This window comes from Canis lupus, chromosome 26, assembly GCF_048164855.1.
Source record: "Canis lupus baileyi chromosome 26, mCanLup2.hap1, whole genome shotgun sequence".
Classification (NCBI taxonomy): domain Eukaryota; kingdom Metazoa; phylum Chordata; class Mammalia; order Carnivora; family Canidae; genus Canis; species Canis lupus.
In genome coordinates this window covers 34,657,630-34,685,053 of record NC_132863.1, presented here as the reverse complement: position 1 = coordinate 34,685,053, position 27,424 = coordinate 34,657,630, and the positions used below count along the sequence as shown (strand labels likewise).

Here is a 27,424-nt window from a genome sequence, read left to right as displayed (position 1 = left end):
GACACCAGCCCGGGTTGCAGAGGAGGATGTTTTGAACCAGATGGGGGCTTGTGGGATGAGCTCTGCAGAGTGGGCTCCCCTTTGGCACTCTGTCATCCAGGTGAATCCATAAAGAACTTGGTCACAAGTCTCTGTCTTCCCCTAGGCCTTGCCTGCCTCTAGGGCTAGCAGCCAGCTGGGGCAGGTGTTTACCACTTAAAGGCATTATTGTGTCACTCCTGCCCCCCCTGACTTTGCCCCCTGGGGTTGGGAAGAGAGCCGAGCCTGACTGGAGGGCCTTTTTTTTTTTTTTTTTTGGTGAGTATGGTCAGGGATGACTCTTACAGACCTTAGTGGATGCTATCTTATTGGTTTTATTCCCCTTAAAGCTATTTCCTCCCTCCTTCGTCTTCACGGTCTGTGCCCTCAAGTCTACAAACTTGCCCCGGGGAGGAGGGTGTCTGAGAATTCTATCCACACTGCAGTTATAACAATTTCTCTTTGAGGAAACCCCACTTAAAAGAAACAGAAGAGAAACCCAAAGGTCAAAGCTTAAGCCTGTAGAAGAGCTTGTTTATGGTGGAACCTCAGGCAACGTGAGAGCTGGTAGGCTTGGAGATTTTAGAACAGAGATTTTGACTTTATTGGCACTCTGAGAACCCGAGTCCCAGACTTAGCATGAGGAACATAGGACTTAAATTAGGATTTAAACTCAACCTGCTCTTGGAGCTTCGTGGGCCCTTTCTCTGAGCCTGTTTCCCTGTCTGTCAAATGACGAGGAAATATAGACTAGAGCAGTGACTCTCAACCCTGGGGTTCTGATCCTGACAGTGTGAAAATATTAAGATTGTCTTTTAAAACTCTTAACGATTCTTTTAACAACAAACACTTGAAAACTTAACTCTTGGGCAGGAAACAGTGCCACCTGCTGGTTTCACTTTGCACCTGCAAATATCCAAATTGCCAGTGCAATGCTTGGCATTTGGCATTTATTGAGCCTCAAAGTTCAAGCTATGCTAAGGCGCCCTCTAGTACACAGCCATGAGCCTCTTTCCCCATGAGCTCACAGTCTAGAGGGGTCAATCAACGTGTACATAAGGCCCTTTGATACAGGGTGGGTGGTGACGTGGTCCCAGTGAAGTTCTAGGGAACACAGGGTAGGACCAGAGCATGTGAATTGTGCACTCAAGGCTCTGTACTTAGAAGAGCCTGCCTTGACTTTATGATCTAGTGTCACTGTCTTGAAATTCTTAATATTTTTTTAAAAAGCACCATACATTTTTGTTTTCCTTCCTTCTTTCTTTTTTTTCCTATACCTTTTTGTTTTGCACTGGGCCCCATAAAGTATGTAGCTGGTTCTGCCCTGGGAAAATTTTGGAAGAGGTGACATTTGAGCTGGATTTGGAGAAGAGGGCAGTAGGTGGAGGGAGATGAAAGAAGGAAGCCTATTCTAGCACCGAAGGCAAGTGGAGAGGTGGAGTCCTTAGGCCTAGGAGGTGTGAGAGAAAGAGATAGAAGGTGGGTTGCTGCGAAGGCTGAAGAGGGTGGGGACTGCATGTCAGATGGATTCAGGTTGTGTGCTAGGAAGACCTCTAAGCACAGTACAGCTGCTGAAACTCAGAAGAGTTCCAGGGGTGGAGCCAGGGGTAGAGCTTTGAGGTCACAGACTTCTGTGTGGGTGCATAGGTGGGACTCAGGGCCCTGTGGTGCCCTGAGGGGAGTGCAGAAGGAGACAGAGCTGCATGGCTGGGCCTGGGCTTTGAGGCCAACCTAGGATCTTGGCTTCCAGGACTCCTGCCTTGTGAAGTGGCAGAGGAAGTCCTTGAGGGCAGGGCTGAGTGAGCCCTTGTGCCCCAATGCCCCGCATGGTATGCTGTGAAACTCATTCTCCTACAAGTGGCTTCCTGCTTCAACAGCCTCATGGGACTGTGAAAGCAAACTCTTGTGAGGTGGACACTCATGTAGGGGACATTTCCCATTCAACTTGTTCCCTGTATTCCTCAGCCAGGAGGAGCTCTCAGGGGCCATGAGGGCCCTTGAACAAGCTTCTCCTTCCCTGCCATAGTGGATTTCCGCCTGCTGATGGTAGATGACAGAGCTTCACTATGACTTTGGGAAGTTTCCATAGCAAAAGGCCACTTCCTCCCCTCGGGAAATGAGCCCTTGCTCAGAATTCAAGGGCCAAGAGGGGTGAGAGCCCTGAACCCACATTTCAGTTCAGTTCTCCCCATGGGGCACCATGGGGACTGGTACAGGGTCATTGGCACCTATATCCTTAGTTTCAACAGCCTGAGCCATGACCCTGCCTGATTTTTCTGCTTCTGTATAAAGCACAGACTTGAGAGAGGATGGGCAGGTTGATCAAGGCAGACTGTGATTTGGTCTCCAGGGCCCCATACAGAGCAGCTCCTTTCCCAGCTGGGTTATCACCAGGAGTTCCACCCAGAATTGTACTGTTTTGTATCCTGTGTTTGCCCCTGGGCCTGGGGTGTATCTTTGTTTGGATTGGGGGCATAGCTAGTAGGGTAACATCCCCAGAGCCAACAGGTGGGCCCCAGGGCAGGGACAGGCGCTCAGAGATGCTGAACCCCATTCCTTCTCCAGAAAGGGTAAAAAAGGCAGGCTCTCTGTTCCATCAGACTTGAAGTCCCTTCTTCTGTATGTGTGAGCGTGGGAGGAAGTATACTGAGCACCCCACTCCTTGGGGAGGTGGGTCATTCAGATCAGACTTTGCCTTGGCATGACAGAGGAATCCCTGATCTTCAGGTCCACATCCTGGTGGGCCTGCAAGAGAAGTGCCTGGGTGGACAGTTAAGATGGCAAGACCTGACTAGTGTTTTAGGCACCAAAGCTGTAGGCCAGAGAGTAAACACAGGCTTATGTACTATGTACATTGTACTATGCCTGGCCCCAGCCACTGGGAGTACAAGGAGGGGCAGGTTCCAGGGTGGAACCCCACCCCAGGAGGGACTTAGTGCTTCCAGTGGGATCCAGTGGACCCCCTGCGCCAGGCGGGATTTGGTGTTCTAGGGGAGCCCAGGACTCCGGGTGAGACCTGGTGCCCTAAGAGGGACCTATTGCTTCAAGTGGAACCCAAGGCTCCAAGCAGTAGCTAGTGTTCCAGATGGCACCTGATGCTCCAGGTGACAGTCCTTTAAGCAGGACCTGGTGCTCTATGTAGAAGTTGGCATTCCAGGTCAGATCTAGTACTCCATGTAGGACAGGATGCTCCAGAGCACGTCTCAAGAGCCCATGCTACATGCCTGGGTGGAGCAGTCGGTGGAGCACTATGTGTCTTTTCTTCAAGAGGAGACATAACTGCACAGGGGGTAAATACCCCAGACTTGACTCCTTCTTAGGAGTGTGAAATCTTAGTGAGACACAGGGAGAAGCAGAGAGAGACACAGTTGGAGGGATAAGCACACACATGTAGGGCGACATGCAAAGTTACTGGGGGAGAGAGACTGGTACAGGTTGGTACCAATTGCTTGATTTGAAGAGTGTGTTGGACAAACACAGGGAGAGTCACACTCGTGTCTGGACACAGGCATCATAGCATCACTCAGGTCGTGTCTTCTTGGGTGTATAAAAATGAGTCGGTGACAGTTTCTATGGCGACAGCCTTCCCCCACCCAAGCTTTGGTCTTCACAGCAAAGGGGCAGGGGGCAGGGCCTGGGACCCCAAAAACCGGCTCCGGGCCAGGCGCGGGCGGAGCTAAGTTTGGATGAAGAGGTGGAAGTTGGTGCGCGTGAACTCGTGGTGGATGCTCTCGAGGAGCGCGTCGGCGTCCGTGGCGGGCTCGAGGGCGCCCGGGGGGCCCGGCCGCGCGCTGTACTCCGGGGTGTAGGTGAAGGAGAAGGCGCTGGGGTAGAAGAGGCCGTCGGCGCGCACCAGGCTCACGGGCACCGTGATGGGGGTGCGCAGCCAGCGCCAGTCGCTGCCGAAGGCGGCTATGTCGGGTACCACGCACACCAGGGACCGCGGGCTCCTGGGGTGGCGTCGAGGTTAGGGCTGCAGTGACACCGATGACAGGTACCTGCCCCGTCCCCACGCCCCCGCGGCCCAAGAGAGGCGCCCCCTATACCTGTACATGGTTTCGGCCTCCACGTCCCCAAACCACACCTTGAGCCCCGCGTGGAAGTTCTCACCGTGAAGCTCCAGCGTGGCCACGTCGCCCCCACCGCTCAGCTAGGGGAGGAGGGAGCAGGTGCCGTGGCGGAGAGCCTAGGTTTTCCAGGCACCTGTTCTGAGCACCCCTCCCCCAGTCAGATCCCCACCGGCCTGCGTCCACCAGTGCCCAGATTCACCTCCAGGGTGCTGATGAGGGGTACTGGAGTGACTGGTTCCCGGGTCCACGCCAGGCTGGTGCTGAAGGAGAACTCCACTGACTCTGTGCCAATGATGGTCCAGCAAGAGCTGTCGTTGAGCAGAGCCCTGTTCGACTCCTTGGGGCAGGGAGAGGCCTGGGAGGAGACCCGAGGGGATGGTGGCCCCCCAGCACTGGGGAGCCAGCACAGAGCCTGAGCTTCTGCATTCTGGGGTTCCCTCCTAGGTTCCAAGCTTTACCTGTCCTGTGAGCTTGGACAAGACCCTTAAGTTCCCAGAGGTAAGTACATTCACTGAACCAGCTGGTTTCTAAAGGCCTATTAGGATTCTAGACTTCTATTTTTTAGCAGTGTGCAATTCTCTTCTACTATTTTAAAATTCTTTGGGAGGGAATATTGCTCAATAATAATGTTATTTTCTACATATTATGATTTTATCTCAACATTCTATGACAATATTCTTTTTGGAGTTATATAATAATAATAATAATTTTCCACATTCCACATTCTACTGGTTTTTGGAGTTATATAATAATAATAATAATTTTCCACATTCTACTGAGGCTGAAAGTTCTCATCCTCGAACTACAATTCTATTGCTTACCATTTTATGGTTCTAATGCTCTTTACACAATAATACTCAATACTTCTACTTATTACTATTTTTACTTTCATTTTATAGTCTTATCTCACAACATTCTAGGACTCTAATACCCTTTGGGAAGAAGCATGGCTCAATAATATTACTATTTTTTCTTCATCCTTGGGTCCTGATAGTCTACAATTCGAATACTGCATGGAAAGCAGTATTGCTCAGTAAGCAGCAGCCATGATGATGATGATGATAATAGGGATCTTATGATCTATGTTCTCTGTGTTCTGACTTTCTAGGATGCTTGATGCCAACACTCTCTACCCCTCACCTGGAACTGCACCACCTTGTCTGTAGCGAGACATAAGTAAGTGCCAACCCCTCCAGGAGAATCACCAGGAAACTGGAATGCACACTTGTGCAATTGGGAGATGGGCTCATCCACGTCGAGGAGTGCGCACTGTTTGGCTACTTTGCGGATGATCTACAACAGAAAAGGTGGTAGGAAGCATGGCAGCCAGGTGCCTGGGTGGCCAGAAGCTGTCTTCCCAGCCAACTTTCAGCTATATAATAGCCATGTGGGCACTGGCAGGTTCCTTCCACGCCCCCCACCCCTCACCAACCCTTTACCTCCATTCAGAATCCTAAGTATCCAGAATGAGAACAGGTATCTTCATGACTTGGGCCCTCACCCTCCAGTCCTGCTCTTGTGGATCATACCTTCTGCATGGGTCTGTAGGGATCCCCCTCCCCCCCCAGGTATGCCCTCCCTTCTCATACCATTGGAGGTAATGTGATGCCTGTGACAGTGCAGACAAGTTGCACCAGGGAGCCATAGCGGACATAGCCCTCTCGAGGCGGGAAGTCCCCCTGGGAACAGTGTTCATCAGCTGGAGTAAAAAGAGGGAAGAGAAGGAAGGAAAGTTTCAGGGGTTCCAAGCTTCTGCCCCAAACCCTGCCCTCCTTGCCTCTGGCCCCACCCTGCATCACATATGGGTCTTGTGGGTAGGGTCAGCATGCAGGGAGACAGCTGAGGCTGAAAGTTCTCATCCTCGAGGGGTCCTTGAAAAATGTTTGCTCCTGGGGTGGGTCTGTGATGAGGGGAAAGGGTTGGACATTGGCGCCAGAATGGCTTAGACTAGTTGCAGGTTCACTAGGACTTTTGGCAAGCCTCAATTCCGTGAGCAAAGTTTACTCTTCTTGAGAGGTTATAGTGAAGATGAAATGAATTAATGCATATGAAGCGCCCAGCCCCAGGCCTGCTGCTCTGGTTACCCAGGTGGAGTGTGAAGGCAGCCCACTGGCGCGCGCTGGCCACGAAGGCCCCGTCCTCCACAGACAGGTAACGCGTGGAGACAGTCTGGGAACGCAGGCGGTTGAAGAGGGAGACCTTTGAGCCCGAGGATATACACACTGTGAGGGGAGAAGAAATCAGCACCCAGGCTGGCTCCTTGTACTTGCCAGACAATTTCTGGTCCTCTGTCCCCTGGGTCAGTCACCTTATATGCTCACTGGCCTAGACACACTGGGCCTATTTCACGGTCATTTACCTAGCACCTGCTGTAGTTCTGCTTTTGCACTTTTGCCTGTTCCTTTTTGCTGCCTGGGTACCCTTCGGATCGACAAATTATATTACCAACTATTCACTAAATGCCTCCCTTTAGGCAGGAACTGTGCTGGGTACTGGGGACCAAAGAGTGAATTAGACTCAGTTTTGCTCGGAAGGAGTTTGCAGTCTTGGAGAGGAGGGACATAAATATAAATTTTCAAAAAGATGTGGTAAGGGCTGGGTGAAGGAGGGCTTCCTGGAGGAGGTTATACTCTCAGCTGGGGAGCAGGAAGTAGGTAGGAGTTGCTTAGGGGGCTGCATAGACAAAGACCATGCGGTGTGAAATAGCAGTGTGAAATTTCTAGGGCTTGACACTGACCTCTTCCAGTTTATCATACATACTCAGAGCTGTGGTTTTGTTTTCTGACCGAGTTTTGACCACCCGGGGAGCAAGCACTGGGTCATCTCCCTCTGTCCCCTCCGGGTGCTAGGCATACTGTACGTGCTCAATTTCTACTTAGTCCAAGTTCTCATCCACCGGATAATGATGATAGCTAATGTTTGTTGTGTGTTAGGTATGGTTTTAAATGCTTTATATGTCTTAATTAGCCCATTTGATTCTCTCAACAGTGCTCTGGGGTAGATATTATCTCTACTTAAGAGAGCAACTTGTTCCACATTGCATGGCTAGCAAGTGGCAGAGCCAGGATTCAAACTCAGGCCACCTGGCTCCAGAATCTGTGCTCCTAACCATCACACGATACCACTTACCTGATATCAAGGGCCAGACAGAGCACTGCCTGGGTCTGAGACGTTCTATGGGGCTTTTAACAGACAGAAAGTAAATATGATATAGGGGTAGGAGCTGGGCTCTGGAGTCACACTGACTCAAGTTCAAATTCTGACTGGGTCTCTTCCTAGCTGAGCAATCTGAGCCAAGTTACCTGGATGGTGATAGGCCCAAATATCTCATTAAATGAATGGATGAATGTTCTAGACCACGTTTTCCTCATTCCTGACATAGGAACAGTGACAGTACCTACTTCAGAGGGACATGAATATCAAATAGGATGATTCGTGCTAATGTCTGCCGGGAAAGCTCCACCTTCCTCTGTGTCTTCCCCCACCTCCCTGTGAGGGTAGTGGTGGTATCATTGTTATTCAGGCCCTGTCCCCCATCCTCAAAACCCCTAGTCCTGAGATTTGTCCCTTGGCACCCAGGGCAGTACTTATTTCAGAATGTCTCTTGGATAAGCGATGTGTGTCTCTCTCCCCTGCTAGGCTGTGGGTTCCTCCAAAACAGACATTCTTCCTTATTTTACAGGGATCCGGCATCTCGCATAGAGCCAGGCCTACATCAGGTACTGAATAGGTATTTTTTTGACTAAATGTCCTCTGCCCTTTTATTGTCACTTTTTTTTTTAAATTGTCACTTTGAATCTGTCTTTAGCACAGCACCTGCCAGTCATTTTTGTCTGCTCTGGACGCCCCCTTCCAGGGTCTAGTGTCGGGGGTGGGGGGAGTGGGGGGGTGGGGGCCCTTTCCTTTCTGCGGGGTCTGGGACCTCGGACCCCGCCCCGGACTCCGCCCCCACTCCCGCTCCCCCAGACCCCGCCCCTCTCCCGGCTCAGACTCCACCTCTCCTACTCCGGCCCGACCCGTCCTGTCGAAGCCTCCGCCCTCCCCAGCTCGGCCTGGTGGCCCCGCCCCGCCCCGCCCCGCCCCGCCCGGCTCACGGTCCGTGTTTTTCAGGGACTGCTTCTTCTGCGAGGGCTTCGAGATGACCTTGATGAGGCGGCTGTGGAAGGTGCCCAGCTCCCGGCCCCCTCGATGCACCAGCCGTAGCACCAGACGGAAGTGCTTCCTCTTGTCTGCGTCCGAGATGTACAGGGTCTTGGCGCACCCGAATTCCTGCGGGGTGAACAGGCCCGGGGGTCGTCTCGCTCCCACCCTCCGCCACCAGTTCTCTGACGTCTGCCCCATCAGACGTGACCTGAAGCAGCGCGATCCCAGCTCCCGGGCTTACCCTCGAGGCAGAAGCCGGCCCTCCCGCCTTTCTATCTCTTGGCTTCTGCGGGGATGGTGTGTGCGCGCGCGTGCGTGCGTGTGTGTGTGTGTGTGTGTGTGTGTGTGTGTAAATGAGCCCTCCTCACCCGGGGAGGGGCAAGGATGGGAGCAGGAGTCGGACCCTGTCCCGTGCGCTCTCACCCTGGAATCCGGCTGCTCTTCAAAATTCAACTTCTGCGTCTCGGCGGCGCTGCCGGACGCACCGTCCAGTCCCATGTAACCGCAGACCGTGGGCCCGGTTTCCCCTGCCTGGTGGCCTGGAAAGGGACGCGAGCGCGCTCTTGGGAGTCAGGTGCCAGGCAAACCGAGTTGTCGCCGCCAGGGGGCGCGGCTACACCGCGCCTGCGACCCGCCCGGCTCCCGGGCCCCAGTGCGCTGTGGGTCCCCCGGCAACAGGAGGCGCCCGGCAGCCCAGCAGTCCACCTCACCTTGGCCCTGCACTGGCTTCACCCTCCATCCGGGACCTGCGAGGTAGACACAGGGCGGGGGACAGAAGAATCTGCGGAGACATGCAAGCAAGCGCTGGACTCGCACGTCCATCTCCACTTGACCGGCTGTGGATATCTCAAAGGCAGCATAAATTGGGCAGGATCTTTGATTGCTCCTCCACCTTTCCCACCGCCCTGCCCAGGCTTCTCCATGACTGTGGACCCCATTAACCTCTAAACGTTCTATCATTCGCTTCACTCAACCCCTGTAGTCAGTCCTTCTTCTCCACATTCAAAACACATCCAAAACCCACCAGTCTCTTACCACCTCCACGTTAGTCCCAACTGCCATCATTTTTGCCTGGACCACAGCATCAGCCTTCCCAGGCTCCAGATGCTTCCACTCCCTACCCTCTTCCACCTACTTTGCACAAAGCAGTCACACTGTCTTTTCTTTTAAAGCACGCATCAATCACGTTACCTGTTTTCCTAAAATCCTCCAGTGGTTTAAACTGAAAGTCCTCACATGATGGGCCTCTGCTTACCTCTTCAACTTTATTTCCTGCAACATCTCTCTCCTTTCCTAATTCCAGCCCCACTGACTTCTTTGGTACCAGAACAGGCCAAGCCGGTACAGCCTCAAGGTGTGTGCATTTTCTTTTCTTTTCTTTCTTTTTTCTTTCTTTCTTTCTCTTTTTCTTTCTTTCTTTCTTTCTTTCTTTCTTTCTTTCTTTCTTTCTTTCTTTCTTTCTTTCCTTTTTTTTAAAGATTTTATTTATTCATGAGAGACACACAGAGAGGCAGAGACACAGGCAGAGGGAGAAGCAGGCTCCATGCAGGGAGCCTGATGTGGGACTTGATCCCAGGTCTCCAGGATCATGCCCTGAGCCAAAGGCAGATGCTCAACTGCTGAGCCACCCAGGTGTCCCTTTTCTTTTCTTTCTAATTGGAACACATGTCTCCTGGATTTTCTCTTGTCTGGCTTCTCTTTCACATTCAAGTCTCAGATCAAATGTCACCTACTTAAAAGGCCTGTCCATTGTGTTGACCTTTCTAGCTAGAGTGCCTCTACCTCAGTTTCTGCTCCATGACGCTGTTCTATGACTCTACTAGCTCTTCAAGCTGGAAGGCTCCTGCATACTGATTTGTGGGGAGTTTGTTGCCTGTCTCTTCCACACTACAGTGAAGATGCCTTGAGAGCATGTGTCTTCTGGCACTGTATGTCCAGGGCTCAGCACAACCCAGACAAGCCTGGCACCTGATAAACACCCAGTAAGTAGTTGTTGAATGAAAGAAGGAATGAATGCATGAATGAGTGAGTGAATGGGGACTGTAGATTCACAGGGAGGTTCCATATAGACCAGAGTGGCGGCTCGGGGCAGGGTCCTAAAAGGCACTGAACCAGGAAGCAAGCAGAGAGCCGAAAGGTGCCCACTTGGAGGGGCCGCTGAGGCACCTACCGCTTCTCATTTCCGTATGATTTCTGGGCCACTTTGGCATGCAGGATCCGCACCGTCTGCTCACACTGTTGCCTCAGGCACTGGCGCACGCCTTCCCTCAGGACAGGGACGAGCTCTGGGGAGGACCTGGGAATGGGGAGGCCGACGCTGGGCAGCAGTGATTGTTAAGGGGAGAGGTGGCATGGAGCCTAGCAAGCAGGTTGAATGAAAGGAATGGGGGGGAGGGGCTAATTTAGTTCTGACCCCCCCCCCCTCCAGGTCAGGGAGCGGGAATGTTAGGCAAGAGAGAGGATTTGGGTGTAAGTCGTGGGTTAAATATTTAGGCTGCCTGGTACTTAATGAGGCCTGCACGGAGCCCACTGGGACCACCCAGGCACTACTCCGCAGGTCTGGCACCATGCCCACTGCAGCTTGAAGCACTGGGGAGAGGCCCCACAAAAGCCACACTTGTGCTGGCCTTGGGATGGAGATAGCATCCTGTGAGGGTGCTTGGTTTCCTTGCAATTTGAGGGGGCCCACCCCAGTGACATCTTGATGCTGGGGAGAGGAGTTTTGCTGCACCCCCTAAACCAGAGTCCTCTCTTGCCTGCCCTCAGAAGCCTGCAAACATGCAAGCGCCCCCAAACAGTGTCCCTAGGATCCTGGGGGAGAACATTTGAGCCCTTCTGGGGTCAATCAGCTCTCCTAACCCCTTTTCTCCCAAGAGAAGGGACCTGTTACTGTCGTAGCTTTTCTTCCGTTGATTACAGGGCCCCCATAATCAGGGGAGTGGACCAGAGTCTAGGGGCCTCGTAATTTTTGAGGAGCAAGGGTGGTAGGGGGGCCCAAGACTTGAGCAATCGCAGAGATCAGGTGGAGGCGTCCGGGAGGGCAGAGATTTGAGGGACCACCGGGTGGAGCCCGGGGAGCCGTGAGCCCTGCGGCGGCCCCTCTGAACCCTTCACCCTTTGCGCCGGACCAGAGCCCAGGCCCTCTCCTCACTCCTGCAGGGGGCGGCGGAGGGCAGGAGCCCGGCCGCGCCCTCGGAAGCGGGGCCAGGCAGCAGCCGTCGGAGCCAGGCCCCGCTCCGCCCCTTGGGGCTCTCTACTCAGGGAAGAGCCTCGGAGGCGTCGGGCGCATTCCGGCGGAGAGCGGAGCCGCCCAGCCTCCCGCCGGGAGCCGAATTCCGGCCCCGCCGCTCGCGCCGCCGGCTCCCGGGGTGGCAGGAGCAGGGGCGCCGCGCTGGCCCCGCCCCAGCCCTCGGAGGAAAGGGGATCGCTCCCTGCCCGGTGGGAGGGGTCGCAGCCCGCGCCCCCCCGCCCCACTGCGGGCCCCGGGTTAAATGCGGCCGCCGCCTCCGCTCGCTCCAGCCGCCTGGCAGTCCCCGGCTTGGGCACGGTGCCTGCGCCGTTACCTGGTCCAATTGCCGGGGAGGCTCCGCCCGTCGGCTCCGCTCTGCGGCCGCGCCTCCGAGCTGTCGGGCAGGCTCAGGTGAGTCAAAGGGCCTGGGGGCGCTGAGGGGTCTGCGGGGGGAGCAGGCGTCAGGGCGATCAGGCGACCGTCTGTAACCGCCACTGAACCACTAACGGTGCCCCCATCTGACCTGCAGTGCCCTTCTTCCCTGCTGTGGGGTCCTTTCCAAGTTGAGCCCCCACCAACGAGGCCACCACGGGGTGGGGGGGAGGGGTGGGAGGTGGACTTTCCCCTTAATCTCCTCCCTCGAGGGACCGCCAGGAACATCCCCACGGTGTTTAGTCTTCGGCCAACTCTTGAGGAGTTATTCACAGACCTCTCTTCCCTTTGGAGCCCAGCCTCTCCACCCTTTCCAAATCTTTGTAAATTTAGGATTAACCCCTCAGAGGAGCTCGGTGTTCTAGGGTCAGACCTGTCACCACGTTGCTGTGCTGTGTGACCCTGGGCAAGAGGCTACTCTCTGGACCTCGTCTGTACCTCCATAGAATGAGGGGGTTGGGAAGGTGATGGACTTTGAGGCAGTTGCTATTTTGACTTTCTAGGATTCCTGGGGTGGGGGGTGGGATGCCAGGCCAGAGGTTGGCTCAGGCCAAGAGCAGGATCGGGGTAATTGTAATCAGGATTTGGGGGCCCAGAGGCTTGGGCAGGTGGGAAAGAATGGGAGGTGGCAAAGGCTCCTTGTGTCTTTACCCCCATGTCCCTCCAGAGGTGCTGGCCCTGCCTCTGGCCCACGCTAGGGAAGGCATTCTGCGCCCTCCCGTTTCCAGCAGCAGCTGGCACATCTGGCTTAGGAAACCTCCCTCCCACCACTGGCCCTGCCAGAGGGATTTTTGTTCTACCAGGCCTGAAAGGCTAAGGCGGAGAGGATGGAAAGGCCGCCTGGAGTGAGTGAGCTGCAGGCACCCGACCTTGCTCAGAATAGGCCCATTCATGGAATTGGGGGAGGGGGTAGAGGGGCTGCGGTTGGGTTTGGGCAGCTGGTCCCCTCTGCCAGGAAACAAGCAACAGAAAAATGGCTAACGCAGCTTGTGGGGGGGGGGGGGCGGGGTACGGAGCAGTGGGAGTGAATGTAAGGAAAAGAGGCTTAGTGACTCCTAGGAGCCAGGTTGCTAGGCAGCCGGGCAGCCCAAAAGGAAGAAGCGGAGCCAGGAGTCCCGGGTTCTAGTCGCAAGTTCCTTCGCAGCTGGGCGGGCAACCTTCCTGGACCTCAATTTTCCCATCTGTACACGGGAAGCCTTCGGGATTATCAAGGGGCGTCGCCAAGGGCGGTGGAAGAGTGAGCGCTCACCTGTTGCGCGTACAGGGTCCATGGCCGCACTCCGGCCTCACTCGCCGCCTTCCGGGCGCATCCGATGCAGCCGTCCCCCGAACGCTGCGCGCCCCTGCTCCTAGGCCCTTGTGCGGGATATATCCTGCCCCGGGCTTATCTCCAAGGCCTCGGGGCTCCCGGCCACTGTTTGCTCTGGGCAGGGGCACCTGCTAGGCAGATGTGGGCTTCCCACGGCTACCTAACCAACGCAGCCAGACCCAGGAGGACGCCCTCTGGCGGCTTCTCCTGAGAGCAGGAGGGAAGTGGAGGCGCCAAACTTGGGCGGTGGGTTTTGGCCAACGTGCTGCGCGTCCTCTGCCCCCCAACCCCGCGAGAGGGCGCGGCTCTCCCCGGCGGCCGGCGGCTGGGCGGTGCATGTCTGAGTGTGTGCGTACGTGCTGGAACGACAGCCACACGGAAGAGCCCCGGGTGAGGAGGGGAGGGTCGAGGTGGGGAATGACTGGCTTGCGTCTGCAGAGATTATCCCAGGCGGAGGGCGCGCGAAACGCGCCGCTGGTCTTTGGAACCTCTTAAGCATAGGATTGTATCTTGGCCAGCCACTTTCTTGCCAGGCGACTTTGGGTACCACGGCTTACCTTTTCTGAGCCTGTTTCCTCATCTCTACAATGGGAACAATGACAGTCTTAGTCTCATAGAATTGCAGAGGATTAAATATCCCAGTGCATGAAAAGCATTTAACACTGCGCTTGGTATTTATAAAGGCTTTTTTTTTTTTTCCTTTTTCATTCATTTTGTTTTTTTCTTTCAGGGGAGCCTTTCTTTTCAAATGTCATATTTAAAAAAAAAAAAAAGTAGAATTCCTTGCATTTCCCAGAATAAGAGTCCTGTAAATACTATTGCTTTGCTATTTTCCTTGCACCCTCCAGGCTCTGACACTTCTGTCCTCTGTCCCCCAAGCGCCATGAGGGGCCTTCTGTGCTGGCCACTGCCCGTGTTGCTGTTTCTCCTCCAGCCCTGGGAAACCCTGTCCCAGTTTGCAGGTGAGCGGGGCTCAGCCCTCACCAATAGGGGAAAGGGAGCAAAAGCTGATTGCCAGTTTGCATCCAGCTAGGTCTGCTGAAGAGAGAAAAAGCAAAGGCTCTGAAATCATGAAGGGGCTGGGTTCCAGTTCACAGTTTCACCTCTCTGTTACTCAATTTCCTTTCCTGTGGGATGTGGCTTAGAGGTAACAACGTTGGGCTCATGCAAAACTGCCCGCTTGGTGTTTAATTTTTAACAGTTAATTGAAAAATCAGGAGACTTCACATACAAATCCCGACTTGGAACTTCTCTTGAAAAAAATCCAGGGATCTGTTAACTTGGGGTCCACATGGCTGCATGGCAACGTTTGGCTGGAGGAGGGATACGCGAGTCCGCCAGCCTAGCCCAAACAGCTCATTCATTTATGTTGCCGGCCTGGTCGCTATAGGCAGTCGAGTTTACCATACCCCTTCGCCCACCCCCCACCCCCTCCGGATGGAGAATGCCTCTTCGGGATAGCCCTAAGAGCTGTAGGGTAGAGAATTAGGGAAATCTGGCTCAGGCCCTTAGCGAATGCTGGGTGGGCGAATGTATCTACTAATTCTCATTTGCTAGGTTAATTCTGCGCTAGCCGCTGTTAACGCCAGGATAGCATCATTTCGCCCTGGGTCTCCCTGGGGGTCTCCTCCAAGATGAGGTTTTGCGGACCTCGGAAAGTCCTTCCTTGATCTATCTCCTCGTAGGTCCCAGGTGTCGGACGGGGCCCCTGGATTTGGTGTTCGTGATTGACAGCTCGCGCAGCGTGCGCCCCTTTGAGTTCGAGACCATGCGGCAGTTCCTGGTGGGCCTCCTCCGCGGCCTGGACGTGGGGCCCAATGCCACGCGCGTCGGCGTGATCCAGTACTCGAGTCAAGTGCAGAGCGTCTTCCCGCTCGGCGCCTTCTCCCGCCGAGAGGATATGGAGCGCGCCATCCGCGCGCTGGTGCCGCTAGCCCAGGGCACCATGACCGGGCTGGCGATCCAGTACGCCATGAACGTGGCCTTCAGCGTGGCCGAGGGCGCGCGCCCTCCGGAGGCCCGCGTGCCGCGCATCGCTGTCATCGTGACGGATGGGCGGCCCCAGGACCGCGTGGCTGAGGTGGCGGCGCAGGCGCGCGCCCGCGGCATCGAGATCTACGCCGTGGGGGTGCAGCGCGCCGACGTGGGCTCCCTGCGCGCCATGGCGTCTCCCCCGCTGGACGAGCACGTCTTCCTCGTTGAGTCCTTCAATCTCATCCAGGAGTTTGGCCAGCAGTTCCGGGGGCGGCTGTGTGGTGAGTTAGGGGAGCGCCGGAGCGAGGCGCGCACTCCCCAGCCGCCTGCAGGCCCCTTCCCGCCGCGTAAATGTCGACCCTCCTCCCCCGAGGCTCCGCCCACTCTAGTGCTAGCCCCGCCCACCGGGTAGGTAGTGGAGCGGCGCTGGGCTGCTGGGTCAACTTCCAGCTCCGCCCACTTTTGCTAGGTTTCGCCCACGAGGAGCAACGTTTAGCGTGCCTGCTCACCCGGATGAGCTGCTGTGGCTTACCACAGGCCTAAGGCCAAACCTAAAAGTGCCCCTCAACACAGAAAGCACCTCCTTTCAAAGCTTCGAGCAATCGCACCCCTCCCTCCGCAGAGTCATGCCCCGCCCACCTGGGCATGGCTCCGCCCACCTGGGCATGGCTCCGCCCACTCTCATTTTAGTCCCTCCCACAATGCTGAAGGTCTGTGCTAGTCACACCTTGAATTATTTCACCCACCTTGATTTAGTACCTCTTCCCCCCCCCCGCCCCCACCTTACCCCTGTGCATTCCTGCCCTATCCCATTGACGCGTCTAGCCCGGTGACCCCTTCTGAGCCTATTCATAGGGGCTGCCCAGGCCCTGTTCTTTCCCTAAGCCCCCTTATCTGGATTGGCCCTCTCAAATGAATCTTGTCCCATCTAAAGCTGTACTTGAGCTTGGTTGGTGCCTGTCTCTGACCCCACCCAGCTTTTTCTTGTTGGAGGTTTCTGCCCATCTGTCCCTTGCTGATTCTACTGTTGTGTGTGTTCTCAGGAAAGGACTTGTGTGCTGAGGGGCGACACGGCTGCCAGCACCAATGTGTCAGCACCCCAGGCACGTTCCGCTGTGCCTGCAATCCTGGCTACCAGCTAGCTGAAGATAACAAGAGCTGTTTGGGTGAGAGCTGCCCCTCCCCTACTGTCTCACTGCTCCTGAGCCTTCTGTGGCTCCCCATTGCCCCAGCATCAGACCAATGAGTCTGGAAGGGCCTTTGGAAGTAAAAGTTAAAAAAAAAAAAAAAAAGGAAGTAAAAGTTCAGTGCTCTTATTCTATGGGTCTGAGGGAGGGTATTGCCTGGGGTTACACAATTCCTTGGTGAAGTCTTGACCTCACAGTAAGTGTGCTATCTGCGATGTTCTCTCTTTTATTTCAGGCATGTCTCCTACATGGCCCCAATATGCCTCCTAAACTTGTTCGTGAATTCTCACATCCAGATCTTCCTACTGTTTCTGTTACTTAGGCACTCACTGTTGGGGTCTCCAGTTAGGGTCTCCATACCCCACCCCACCCTCCAAATACACTGCTCCTTTCTGCTTCTGCATCTCAGCTCTTTCTGGGCTGCCCTTGCTGGTTCTCTCTGCACCTGCAAATGCTTCAAGACCTGGTTCTTCATTTTTGTCTTCTGAAAGGGTATGGCACATTATATCTTCCTTATACAATTGGGATTTGCTTTGTTGTGTGTATGTGTGTCCACTCCTTTGACCATGACTGCAGCTACCATTCGCGGAGTGCCGATGTAGCATTAGACAATGCACTTGAAGCTTTACATACATCATCTCTCAATCTCACGACAACTGGGGAAATGAAGTCTTGTGTTCCCAGTAATGCACATGTTGGCTGGGGTCCTTTTGTTTCTGGAACTTAGAAAAGGCTGGCTTGAAGCCTCATGCAATGACCTGTGAACATTTGAATCTATCCGTAACATCTCTGGGAATTCCCTAAGTGCTTACATTCTATGGTCACCCCTCACTCTGAGCTTCTGCTGAATTCATTCAATTTATGGCTCCTCAATTAATTTCTCAGCCCGCACATGCTGTTCTTGTTCTATGCATGTAAATCAGCGTCTTCCTTGGTTTGCACACTTGTGCACACAAGGGCAGATGTGTGCATACGTAAGTCGTGCATATGTCTATTTTACTAAAGATGGGGGGTGGACAGAGGTGTGTGTTACATCTACTAAAGTCAAACAAACACACAAAAGAAACACCTAATATTAATAATTAAGTATTAGACACCCTTGATCCCTGAAGTCCTCTGTCACCACATTACAGGTGATTTTTCACTGGTAACCTCAGCCCACACAAGTACTCATGCTCACACTATCTCTCCTGTTCTTTCTCTCTCTATTTCCATATCTTTTCTAGGAACCCCAAATTCTCACTTTTTTGTGTGCAGGGCAATCTACATCTCTCCAGTCCCTATTTTCCAGCTCAGCTCTGGGGTCATCTTTGCACATCTAAACCATCAAGATACTCAGCTTGATACTCATTCCTTCTAGGGAGGCAATAGTTTGTCCTCCCTAGAAGGAAGTTGTAAATAGCGATTGCACTCCTCCATTATATTCCCATTTTGCAGATGAGGAAATGGAGGCTCAGTAAGTAGAGCGGCAGAGCCTGGCCCTCCTCTGAAGTCAGTGACCATCTTGAGGGCAGGGGCCCTGTCTTCTACAATTGTGGGTTCTTTTTTTTTTTTTTAAAGGTTTTATTTATTTATTCATGAGAATACACAGAGAGGAGAGAGAGGCAGAGACACAGGCGGAGGGAGAAGCAGGCTCCATGCAGGGAGCCCAACGTGGGACTTGATCCCGTGTCTCCAGGATCATGCCCTGGGCTGAAGGCGGTGCTAAACTGCTGAGCCACCCGGGCTGCCCGGCTTCTTGTTCTTATGCGTGGCTTAGTAACAGGCATGTTGGGGTGCAGCTGGGCCTTGAATGGTAGCAGGGAGGAACAACTGGCCCACTAGGAAGGAGGCCTGTGCTTATAGAGATGCCTGTGTATGACCACAGACTAATTAAGTCAGGCTCTTGAGGGTTGGGGCCCAGCCAGGCATAGGTATTTGTAAAAAGCTCCTCAGAGGATTGTTCTGTCTGGGCTGAGGAGTGCAGCCCCAGAGCATATGCTGACCTCACCTCTTCCTCAGCCATTGACCTGTGCACTGGAGGGACCCATGGCTGTGAGCACCACTGCATCAGCTCCCCAGGCTCCTATTTCTGTCGCTGCCGAGCTGGCTTTGTACTCCAGCAGGACCAGAGAAGCTGCAGGGGTGAGCAGGCCCCACCACTAGCACCCTGGACGGTGCTCCAGCCATCCCCAATGGCTCCAATTGGAAGTGACACTTGCTCTCTCTCTTCCTTCCCACCAGCCATTGACCACTGCGGCTTTGGGAACCACAGCTGCCAGCATGAGTGTGTCAGCACCTTTGGTGGGCCACGGTGCCGCTGCAGAGAGGGCCACGACTTGCTGCCGGATGGGAGGAGCTGTCAGGGTGAGGAGGGGTCTCCTGTGTTTGTGCGGAGGGGCAAGGGATCTTGGCTGGCAGAGTCCACCTTGACTCATCCTGATTTATCTCTCCATTAAGCCCGGGACCTTTGCAATGGTGTAGACCATGGTTGTGAGTTCCAGTGTGTGAGTGAGGGCCTCTCTTACCGCTGCCTGTGCCCTGAGGGCCAGCAACTCCAGGCAGATGGCAAAAGCTGCAACCGTGAGTGATGGGTGGGAGGGTTCTCCGCATCCTTGATTCTGCCCTTGCCATGGCCCAAGGCTGTGCTGTGAATGTGTGTGTGCTGGTGATGGGGGGGTGGGGGATGGAGGGCGTGCCAGGTCCTGCCTCCATCTTTTTCCCCTCGATCCTCTACCCTGCTGCCACGGTTAATATCAAAAGTACACATTTGATCTTATTTCTCCCTTGCTCGAGAGTCTTCTGGGCTTGCCAGTGCCTACCCCTGAGTTCAGATGCGTTACCCCTGAGTTTTTTAGATGGTGAGTGCAGCCACATTAGTGGGTAATGAAATCAAATTAGTTTTTTTTTTTTAAAGGAGAAAATAGAGCTTACTGCATGTGGAAAGAGTATTATTTAATGAAACTTAATTATATGCGACCATACAAAGTGTGTCATATTGTATTATTGTTGTTATTGTTACTGTGGGATGTGGTCAAAATGTTGAAACCACCACCTCACCTCATCTCAGCCAACCCCGTCAGCAGGTTCCCTAGCACACTTGAACATTTTAGCCATACTGGTCGGCCCTTTCCAGAGCGTGCTGACAGCTCCCAGCTTTCGTGCCTCTCTGCATGTGCTCCTCCCACCATCCAGCATGTCCCTTCCCACCTTGGAGAACTCCTGCTCACTCTTGGAAGGACAAATCAAATGTTACCACCTCTTTGCAACCTTCCTCTTCAACTCCAGGAAGAGTGACTTATTCTTACCTTGGGCTCCCTATATGCTCCTCTATTCTAGCACCTTCTTTGGCTGTGGCATATGGCATGTCTGACTGCTCTGTTCTGTCCTGATTTCCTTAGGATCAGAATTGTGTTCATTTATTGTTAAACCTCCTTCAGGGCCTAGCCAAATCCCTGATTCAGAACAGAGGAGGTAACATTGTAGAGTGATTTAGGAGCATGGATTCTGGGGTCAGACAGATCTGGCTTCAAATCCTTCTCAGCCACTACTGGCTATGGAGTCTGGAGCAAATTACTTTATCCTTCAGAACCTAAGGTTATATTAAGTGGGGATAATACCCACGATTATTGGGAGGATTGAGAGAAAATGTATAAAGCACCTAGCCCTAGCCCAGTATCTGGCACATGGTACGCTGTCAAGGAATTATGTTTTTGTTTTTGTTTATTATTGTGATTGTTTATATATTAACAGCATATATTTTCAATATATATTAGTGTTCATAAATTTATTATTGTTATGTTTTATTTATGTATCATGATTACCATAATTATTATTTAGTACAGTGCCTGGCACAGGAAGCACTCACATGTTATATGATAAGTGTTGGTGAATGAGCAGGCAGGTGGATGGCTGCTGCCAGGCCAGGATCTGGCCCCAGCCCAAGCTCTCCTCCCTGTAGGGTGCCGGGAAGGCCACGTGGACCTGGTTCTGCTCGTCGATGGCTCCAAGAGCGTGCGCCCGCAGAATTTCGAGCTGGTGAAACGCTTTGTGAACCAGATCGTGGACTTCCTGGACGTGTCCCCCGAGGGCACGCGCGTGGGACTGGTGCAGTTCTCGAGCCGCGTGCGCACCGAGTTCCCGCTGGGCCGCTACGGCACCGCGGCCGAGGTCAAGCAGGCGGTCCTGGCCGTGGAATACATGGAGCGTGGGACCATGACAGGGCTGGCGCTGCGCCACATGGTGGAGCATAGCTTCTCCGAGGCGCAGGGCGCACGGCCCCGCGCCCTCAATGTGCCTCGCGTGGGCCTGGTCTTCACAGACGGCCGCTCCCAGGATGACATCTCGGTGTGGGCAAGGCGCGCCAAGGAGGAAGGTGGGCTTGGTGCGGGATGCACCGGCCAGGGGTTGGGTTGGGCGTGGGGGGTGGGGGATCTTTCCTGAGGCCTGTGACGCCCCGTGTCCTTCACCCCGGTAGGCATCGTCATGTACGCCGTGGGCGTGGGCAAGGCGGTGGAGGAGGAGCTGCGCCAAATCGCCTCCGAGCCCGCGGAGCTGCACGTGTCCTACTCCCCCGACTTTGGCACCATGACGCACCTGCTGGAGAACCTCAGAGGCAGTATCTGCCCGGGTGAGCACGTCCAACTTCACTCAGTGCCCAGCCTCCGATCTTTCCCCCTCCTATTCAACCCTATCTGCTTGGAAGAGCTATAGCCTGGGGTTGGACTCCCTAGACAGAGCCTTGTTACCCCAAGTAACAAGTAGTAGTCCGTGGACCAGTGGCAGGGTTGTCATGTTAGAACTACAGCATTTCTAGAGCTTTCCAGACCTAATGAATCAGATTTCGTAATTGAACAGGACCCTGAGGTGGTTCCTGAGGATGTTCATGGAAGTTAAGCACTAGACCAGGCTGGCTACCTGCCCCTGAAATTAGTGGGTGTTCACAGTAATTTGAGGAAACTTTTTCAAGAGCATGTCAGATTCCTTGTTAGCAGAGTCACATCATATATTCCTTTAACTTGTTGGAATTCAACTATACAGACCTGGTAAGGGGCAAGTATGCAAAGACATGTATTTTTTTCGACAATATTGCCCATAAATTCAATCCATCTACTTCATCTGGTGCTCAGGTGAGGAAAAAGGAACAACTCTATCTGTGAAAGAGAAGCAGGCTTCAAACCTCATGTACTGTACTTTATAGGTCATATAGGGAACTTCTCGGGGGTAATTTTTACCACAGAGTCTTTAGACTCTAACCCAGGCCAGAGATGTGACTCACATTACCAGGCCCTGTCCAGAGCTAGGTTCAGGAGGGCTGGGCTGGCCTAGAGAATCTAGTTTAAAAAGTAGTTTTATTAACATACATATATATGTATAGACACATACATGTGTATACACGTGTATGTATGTGCTGCATATACACACATATACACCTACCTACTTCTCTCTCTCTCTCTCTCTCTCTCACTCACTCTCTCCAGGCTAATTCAGATAGGGTATTGTAGAGGCACTGGATTAGCTGCTCTTTCTGGGCCCTTCCTGTCCTCTTACATCCCCCACAGTGTGACTTTGGGCAAGTCACTTAACCTCCACCTCTACCATAACTTCCCTCTTCTGTAACAGGGGAGGGTGTTGGCTGCCCATGCTTGCACACTTGCAGATTTCTCTAAAATTCTAAGAGAAAACTGTGGTTGAGGCTCTTCACCAATTGGCCAAATGACCTTGGGCAGTTCTTTCCCCTTCTCTGCCCTTGGTCACCCCAGGTGTCAAGTTAGGACTGTTATTGATACCATTGATGACACATATCATACAACAATTTACTAAGGTCCAATTAGACTAAGAAATCACTCTTAAATCATAAGAGCAACTCTTTTGTGAAGGCCAAGCACCAGGCATTGAGCTGTCATATTAAAAAGGACAGATGTTTACAAAATTTGGTGAAATCTACAATACCATTTATTGTAAGATTCTCCATTATTTTATGTACTGCTAAGAGACTTACAAATTTAATTGTAAGGCACATATTTTGATTTCAGAAATGTTGAAATGTGTGTGGAGACAGACTTGGATCAGTGGTTTTTTTGTTTGTTTCTTTGGATTAGTGGTTTTTAAACATCCGTATGCATCAGATTCACCTGGATGGTTTGTTAAAACACCAATTGCTGGCCTCCATCCCCAGAGTTTCTGAGTCAGTAGGTCTGAGGTGGAGTCTGATAATCTGCATTTCTGATAACTTTCTAGGTGATCCTAACAGTGCTGGTCCAGGGACCACACTTTGAGAATTGCTGGTCTGATTGAAATATACAATAAAGTGTATAGCTGAGCTAGGCAGTACACTAGATATTCCCTATTTAATAAGGCAGTTACTAGTTACATGTGCCCACTTAATTTAAATTACTTTAAAAAGTTAAAAATTTTAGTTCCTTAATCACACTAGCCAGATTTCAAATGTCAAATAGCTGCATGTGGCTTGTGGCTATGCCACTGGACAGACCAGAAACAGAACGTTCCCATCACTGCACGAAGTTTCATTTGGAGAGTGCTGCTGTCATTTGGACTCTTGCTACAAAGTGTGGTCCACAGACGCAGCATCAGCATCACCCGGTAGCTTATTAGAAATGTGGGGCCTCAGCTCCTTCACCATTCAGAATCAGAATCTATATTTTAATAAGATCTGGTGATTTCAATGCACATTAAGGTTTGGTAAATACTCCTCCAAGATGTACACACACACACACACACACACACACACCTCATAGAATTCTCAGCACCATCCAGTGAATAGGTTTTCTCATTGTATCCATTTTTACGGACAAGGAAACTCGGAGTTAGAAAGGTCGAGGGGGCTTTGCCGGATCTCACAGCCGCCTAGCTGGTATTCATCCCAGGTCTGTTTGAATCCGAGGCCACATACTCAGCCACAGGCGGGTGGGGGTGTATGGGGGGCCCTTGCCAGGGCCGGCTCATCCCCCTGCAGATTCTCATTCCCCTGACTCTCTGTGCCGGCCTGGCAGAGGAGGGCATCGGCGCGGGTACAGAGCTTCGGAGCCTGTGCGAATGCGAAAGCCTCGTGGAGTTCCAGGGCCGCACGCTGGGGGCGCTCGAGAAGCTGACCCAGAACCATATCCTTTTGCGGGTCGGGGGCCCGGGCTGGAGGGGAGGTGTAGGACCCCCGAGACCTTCAGCGGCTTCCTTAACCGCTCACTGGCCCAGCTGACGGCGCGCCTGGAGGATCTGGAGAACCAGCTGGCCACCCAGAAGTGAGGGCCGCCGGTGGCCGGGAGCCGGGCAGGGGCGCGGCCCCGCGGACTGTGCCCTGCGTGCGCCGTCGGGGCGCCAGGGCTGCGCAGCCTCGGGGCCCCGGGGCCTTGGGCTGTCGAGGAGGGGGCGCTGGCGGGCTCCCAGCGCTGCGCTCGAGCTGGCCTCGCCTGGACGAGAAGCCGATTGCAGGAGACGGAGGGGCGCGCGAGGTCCGCACGCCCTCGCTGCGTGCTGCGCTCGGTTCTTTGTTGGATTTCCTTTTTGTTTTCTTTTTCTTAAAAAAAAATTTTTTTTTGGTTTCCACCGGATCGGTTTGTGGGTCTTGCTGTGCCGCCAGGGGGAGGGGAGGCCAGACTCCGCGCGCTCCGACGGCGCCGGGCGGCGTCTCCTCGGAGAAAGGCGCATTGTGCGGGGGTCGGGCCGGGGGGCAGGGGGCCCGGTGCTGCTTCCCCCGCTTGTTTATTCAGCCGCGAACAGACGGCTCCTTATGCGGGCTGCGGGAAGGGAGGGGGCTCAGCGCGAACCCTCGGGGTCTGAGCAAGTCTGCGCCCCTCCATCCCCCAGCGGATAGATGTGTTTCGCTTGGGTTGTATCTCCCGCCTGTACTACGAAGGAAGAAGAGGAGGTGTGAGCCAGGACTGTGGCCAGAGCTTCCACTCAGGCTGTGACCCACTCTCTGCACCCTCTCCCCCTAAAAAACAAAAAAAAACAAAAAACCCAAACCAACCGTCTATCAGGCAGGAGCACAAAGCATGCTATTTCCCAAGTGCATGTAAGAAACTAAGATTAAAATAATCCAGCCCTCCAAACTGTGGCCAATTACTCTGGGTTTGTTTCCTTATCTGTAAAATGGGGATTAAAATTGTTACCCCCAGATGTGATGATGAGAATGGAGGAAGTTATTCCAAGGCACCTGACGTTGTGCCTGGTACATATTAGGCCCTCAATGAATGGTAGCTATTAATCTATACTAATAGCTAGGATATTTAGTCTTGGGCATTATTCTAAGTGATTTGCAGGTGTTTTCATTTTATCCTCAGACAACTTTATGAGGTAGGAGCTATCGCCTTTATCATCCCCATTTTACAGGGAGGAAATTGAGGCATAGAGAGATTAAGTTTCCCAAAGTCACAGACCTGGTAAGAGGCAGAACCAGGGTATACTAGTTTCCTATGGCCACTGTGACAAATTACCACAAATTCAGTGGCTTTACACAACACAAATTTATTACCTTATAGTTCTGGAGATCAGAAGTCTGAAACGGGCTGGTAGGGTGACATTTCTTCTGAAAGCTTCTGTTTTCTTACCTTTTCCAGCTTCTAGAAGCTACTTGATTTCCTTGGTTTGTGACCTCGTGTCACCTTCACCTCTGCTTCTGGTGTCACAGCTCCTTATCTGACTCTCCTGTCTCCATTTTACAAGGATCCTTGTGACTATATTGCTCTGACCCAGATAAACCACACTAATCTCCCCATCTCAAGCTTTAACTTCATCACAGCTGCAAAATCGCTTTGCCATGTCAGGTGACATATACACATGTTCCAGAGACTAGAATGTGGACATCTTTGGGGAGGCCATTATTCTGCCTACATGTACAGGCCTGAAACCCCACAGACTGACCTCAGAGCAGACCTGTACTACACCTGGCACCTTGTTAGGATAGAAGAGGGAGAAATATAATTGAGAAAAGCCCGTGGTGGGGGTGGGGGAAGGGTAGCTCAGGGCTGAGGGGGTGAGGTGCACCTGACTATAACTTGCAGCAGAAAGAGGGCCCTTCAGGTGAGAAGATGGAGTGATGGGTGAGGGCAGGTAAGCAGGGAGAAGTCCTGGAGGAGGAGCCCTGGAGCCTAGACCTAACCCATGGCTGGAGTTTCTGTATGGCATGAATGTGTGTGGTCAGGAACAACTGGAGTATGGGGGAGCAGGATACCTGAGATCTTCCCCGTACATGAGTGTCAGGCGAGCTGAAGTGCTAAGCACAGTGCCTGGCGTATCAGCTCATCAACACACCTGGCTGAGAGGACAGATTTGCCTGCCCAAGATCACGCAGTGAGAGAACCCCAGCCAGATGAGGCAGTGGCCTGGGAGGCTAACTAGGAGCGGGTCCTCAGCTGATGAAGGGAGCACTGAGTGCAAAGGGTGACTCCCTCCTTCCTTCCTGTCCAGAACTGGTGGGGACTGTCCTCGGGCCTTTCTTTCCTGTCCAGCTCTTTCCTCCTGCAGTCTCCCTAGTGGCCACTGGATGGCGTCTGGAGCTCTGACTTGGAGTTGGGTCCCAGAGCCCTGATAGATTAGGCACCTTGGGGACACCGGGGTGGCTCAGCGGTTGAGCACCTGCCTTCCGCCCAGGACGTGATCCTGGAGTCACAGGATCAAGTTCCACATTGGGCTCTCTGCATGGAGCCTGTTTCTCCCTCTGCCTGTGTCTTTGTCTCTCATGAATAAATAAATAAAATCTTTAAAAAAATAGGCGCTTGACACCTGGCACTTGGACTGATGAGCCAGGCCTGATCTTTTCCGTAAGATTCTCCATTTCTTTGAAACTCCTACCTCCTCTGAAAGACCCACAACCCTAGCCTAGAAGCTGCTTCTGCTCTTAGGCATTGGCCATACGCTCCTGGATTTGTAGACCAGCACTCTACTCACCAGCTGGTGTTGATGGTTACCTTGTCCATCTCCCAACTCGTGCTCTCTCTCATTTTCCTTTCCTCTCATCCCTTCGATCCTTTTGGATATGAAAGAATGTCGCACGGATGGGTAGCTAGCCCTTATGTCTTTGCACCCTGCTCTTTCAAAGGATGTATAGAAGACTAACGAAGGGCTCAGCGGTCCAGCCAAACAAATATCCATTAACCCAAGAATGGAAAATAAAAGAATCCAAGTAACACTGGAGGGAGAGTAACACGGCCAACCAAGCAAGCTTAGGTGGAGAGAAGGCATGGAGCCTGAGCAGACACTGGGCTTCCTGGAGTCCAGGCAAGCAGGGGGTTATGTGGCTCTCCAAATCTGGTAACACTGGGTGCAGGGCAATTATGTGTTGGGGGACTCTTGAGCCCAGGTGTGCTGGAGGGAACTCAGAGCCTTCAGCCCTTTTGGTGCCCTGCAGGTTTGAATATCTAAAAAAAAACGAGTATCTTCTGCAGTGGTTGACTGAGATGTCATTCATGGAGCTGCTTCTTATCCTTGGTAATATGCATTAGACAGGTGTCAGACAGGAAAGCCAAGGGCAGGAAGGGCTGCAGTCTTGGCCAGTCACCCTGACCTCTCTCTGAATTCCATCTCTCTCTGCATTCTCTGGCTCACTGTTTCTCCACAATTTTTGGCATTTCTATCTATTCTAGCTCAAAGCTCTTCCCAGTTTCTTTGGTTGGCAAAGCTACTCTCTCCAAGGGTTATCTACTCTTCTGGGGCTTTGGACCCAAGATAGCGAGAAAAGGAAGAGAAGAAAATTATCAATTACAAAACAACAAAACAGCTACAGTGTGCCAGGGACCATGCTATACCTGCACCTGCATCATCCTGTTTAAACCCCTCAACCCACAGAAGGGAAAACAGATTCGAAGAGTCCAGTTGTCAAGGTCACAGAGTGTCAATGCTAGGATTTGAATCTAGGTGTCTCTGATCCCAGAATATGTCCCACTTGCATCTCTACCCTTCAATCATCAGGGACAAATTTGAACTTTTTTTTTAAAAAAAAGGATTTTATTTATTTATTCATGAGAGACACAGACAGTGAAACACAGGCAGAGAGAGAAGCAGGCTCCCTGTGGGGAGCCCGATGCCATACTGGATCCCAGGACCTCAGGATCACGACCTGAGCCAA

General features: G+C 52.8%; 2 protein-coding genes across 9 annotated transcripts; one reads left to right on the top strand and one right to left on the bottom strand.

Annotated features, from left to right (window-relative positions):
* Nucleotides 1-3,454: 3,454 nt before the first annotated feature.
* RBPJL (recombination signal binding protein for immunoglobulin kappa J region like) lies at nt 3,455-8,729 on the bottom strand. Its single transcript, XM_072799729.1, has 8 exons — nt 8,655-8,729; nt 8,094-8,357; nt 6,173-6,383; nt 5,678-5,787; nt 5,229-5,381; nt 4,288-4,443; nt 4,065-4,168; nt 3,455-3,968 (listed from the first exon to the last, which is right to left on the bottom strand). The coding sequence occupies exons 1-8, from the start codon at nt 8,727-8,729 to the stop codon at nt 3,695-3,697; spliced, it is 1,347 nt and encodes a 448-aa protein (XP_072655830.1). The 3' UTR covers nt 3,455-3,694.
* Nucleotides 5,213-24,410, top strand: MATN4 (matrilin 4). 8 transcript variants are annotated; one of them, XM_072801193.1, is made up of 14 exons: nt 5,213-5,264; nt 7,771-7,807; nt 8,199-9,585; nt 10,055-10,213; nt 14,081-14,163; nt 14,887-15,456; nt 16,219-16,341; nt 18,364-18,486; nt 18,586-18,708; nt 18,802-18,924; nt 20,303-20,716; nt 20,819-20,971; nt 23,355-23,462; nt 23,546-24,410. In XM_072801193.1, exons 4-14 carry the CDS (start codon nt 10,143-10,145, stop codon nt 23,602-23,604), a joined length of 1,950 nt encoding a protein of 649 aa, XP_072657294.1. In that variant the 5' UTR covers nt 5,213-5,264; nt 7,771-7,807; nt 8,199-9,585; nt 10,055-10,142; the 3' UTR covers nt 23,605-24,410. The 8 variants fall into 8 exon arrangements, with proteins under 8 accessions (XP_072657294.1, XP_072657295.1, XP_072657299.1 ...); XM_072801194.1 differs by lacking the exons at nt 5,213-5,264; nt 7,771-7,807; nt 8,199-9,585 and having other exon boundaries at nt 9,752-10,213; XM_072801198.1 differs by lacking the exons at nt 5,213-5,264; nt 7,771-7,807; nt 8,199-9,585 and having other exon boundaries at nt 10,087-10,213; nt 14,050-14,163.
* Nucleotides 24,411-27,424: the final 3,014 nt, after the last annotated feature.

Excerpts from the sequence above, each read along its gene's own strand:
- RBPJL (XM_072799729.1), bottom strand. The coding sequence starts at position 8,729 with ATGGGACTGGACGGTGCGTCCGGCAGCGCCGCCGAGACGCAGAAGTTG. Across the intron at positions 8,358-8,654 it reads AAGAGCAGCCGGATTCCAGG|GAATTCGGGTGCGCCAAGAC; the intron begins GTGAGAGCGCAC and ends TTCACCCCGCAG. Across the intron at positions 4,169-4,287 it reads CCCTCATCAGCACCCTGGAG|CTGAGCGGTGGGGGCGACGT; the intron begins GTGAATCTGGGC and ends CTCCTCCCCTAG.
- MATN4 (XM_072801192.1), top strand. The coding sequence starts at position 11,723 with ATGCGGCCGCCGCCTCCGCTCGCTCCAGCCGCCTGGCAGTCCCCGGCT. Across the intron at positions 14,164-14,886 it reads AACCCTGTCCCAGTTTGCAG|GTCCCAGGTGTCGGACGGGG; the intron begins GTGAGCGGGGCT and ends ATCTCCTCGTAG. Across the intron at positions 16,342-18,363 it reads AGATAACAAGAGCTGTTTGG|CCATTGACCTGTGCACTGGA; the intron begins GTGAGAGCTGCC and ends CCTCTTCCTCAG.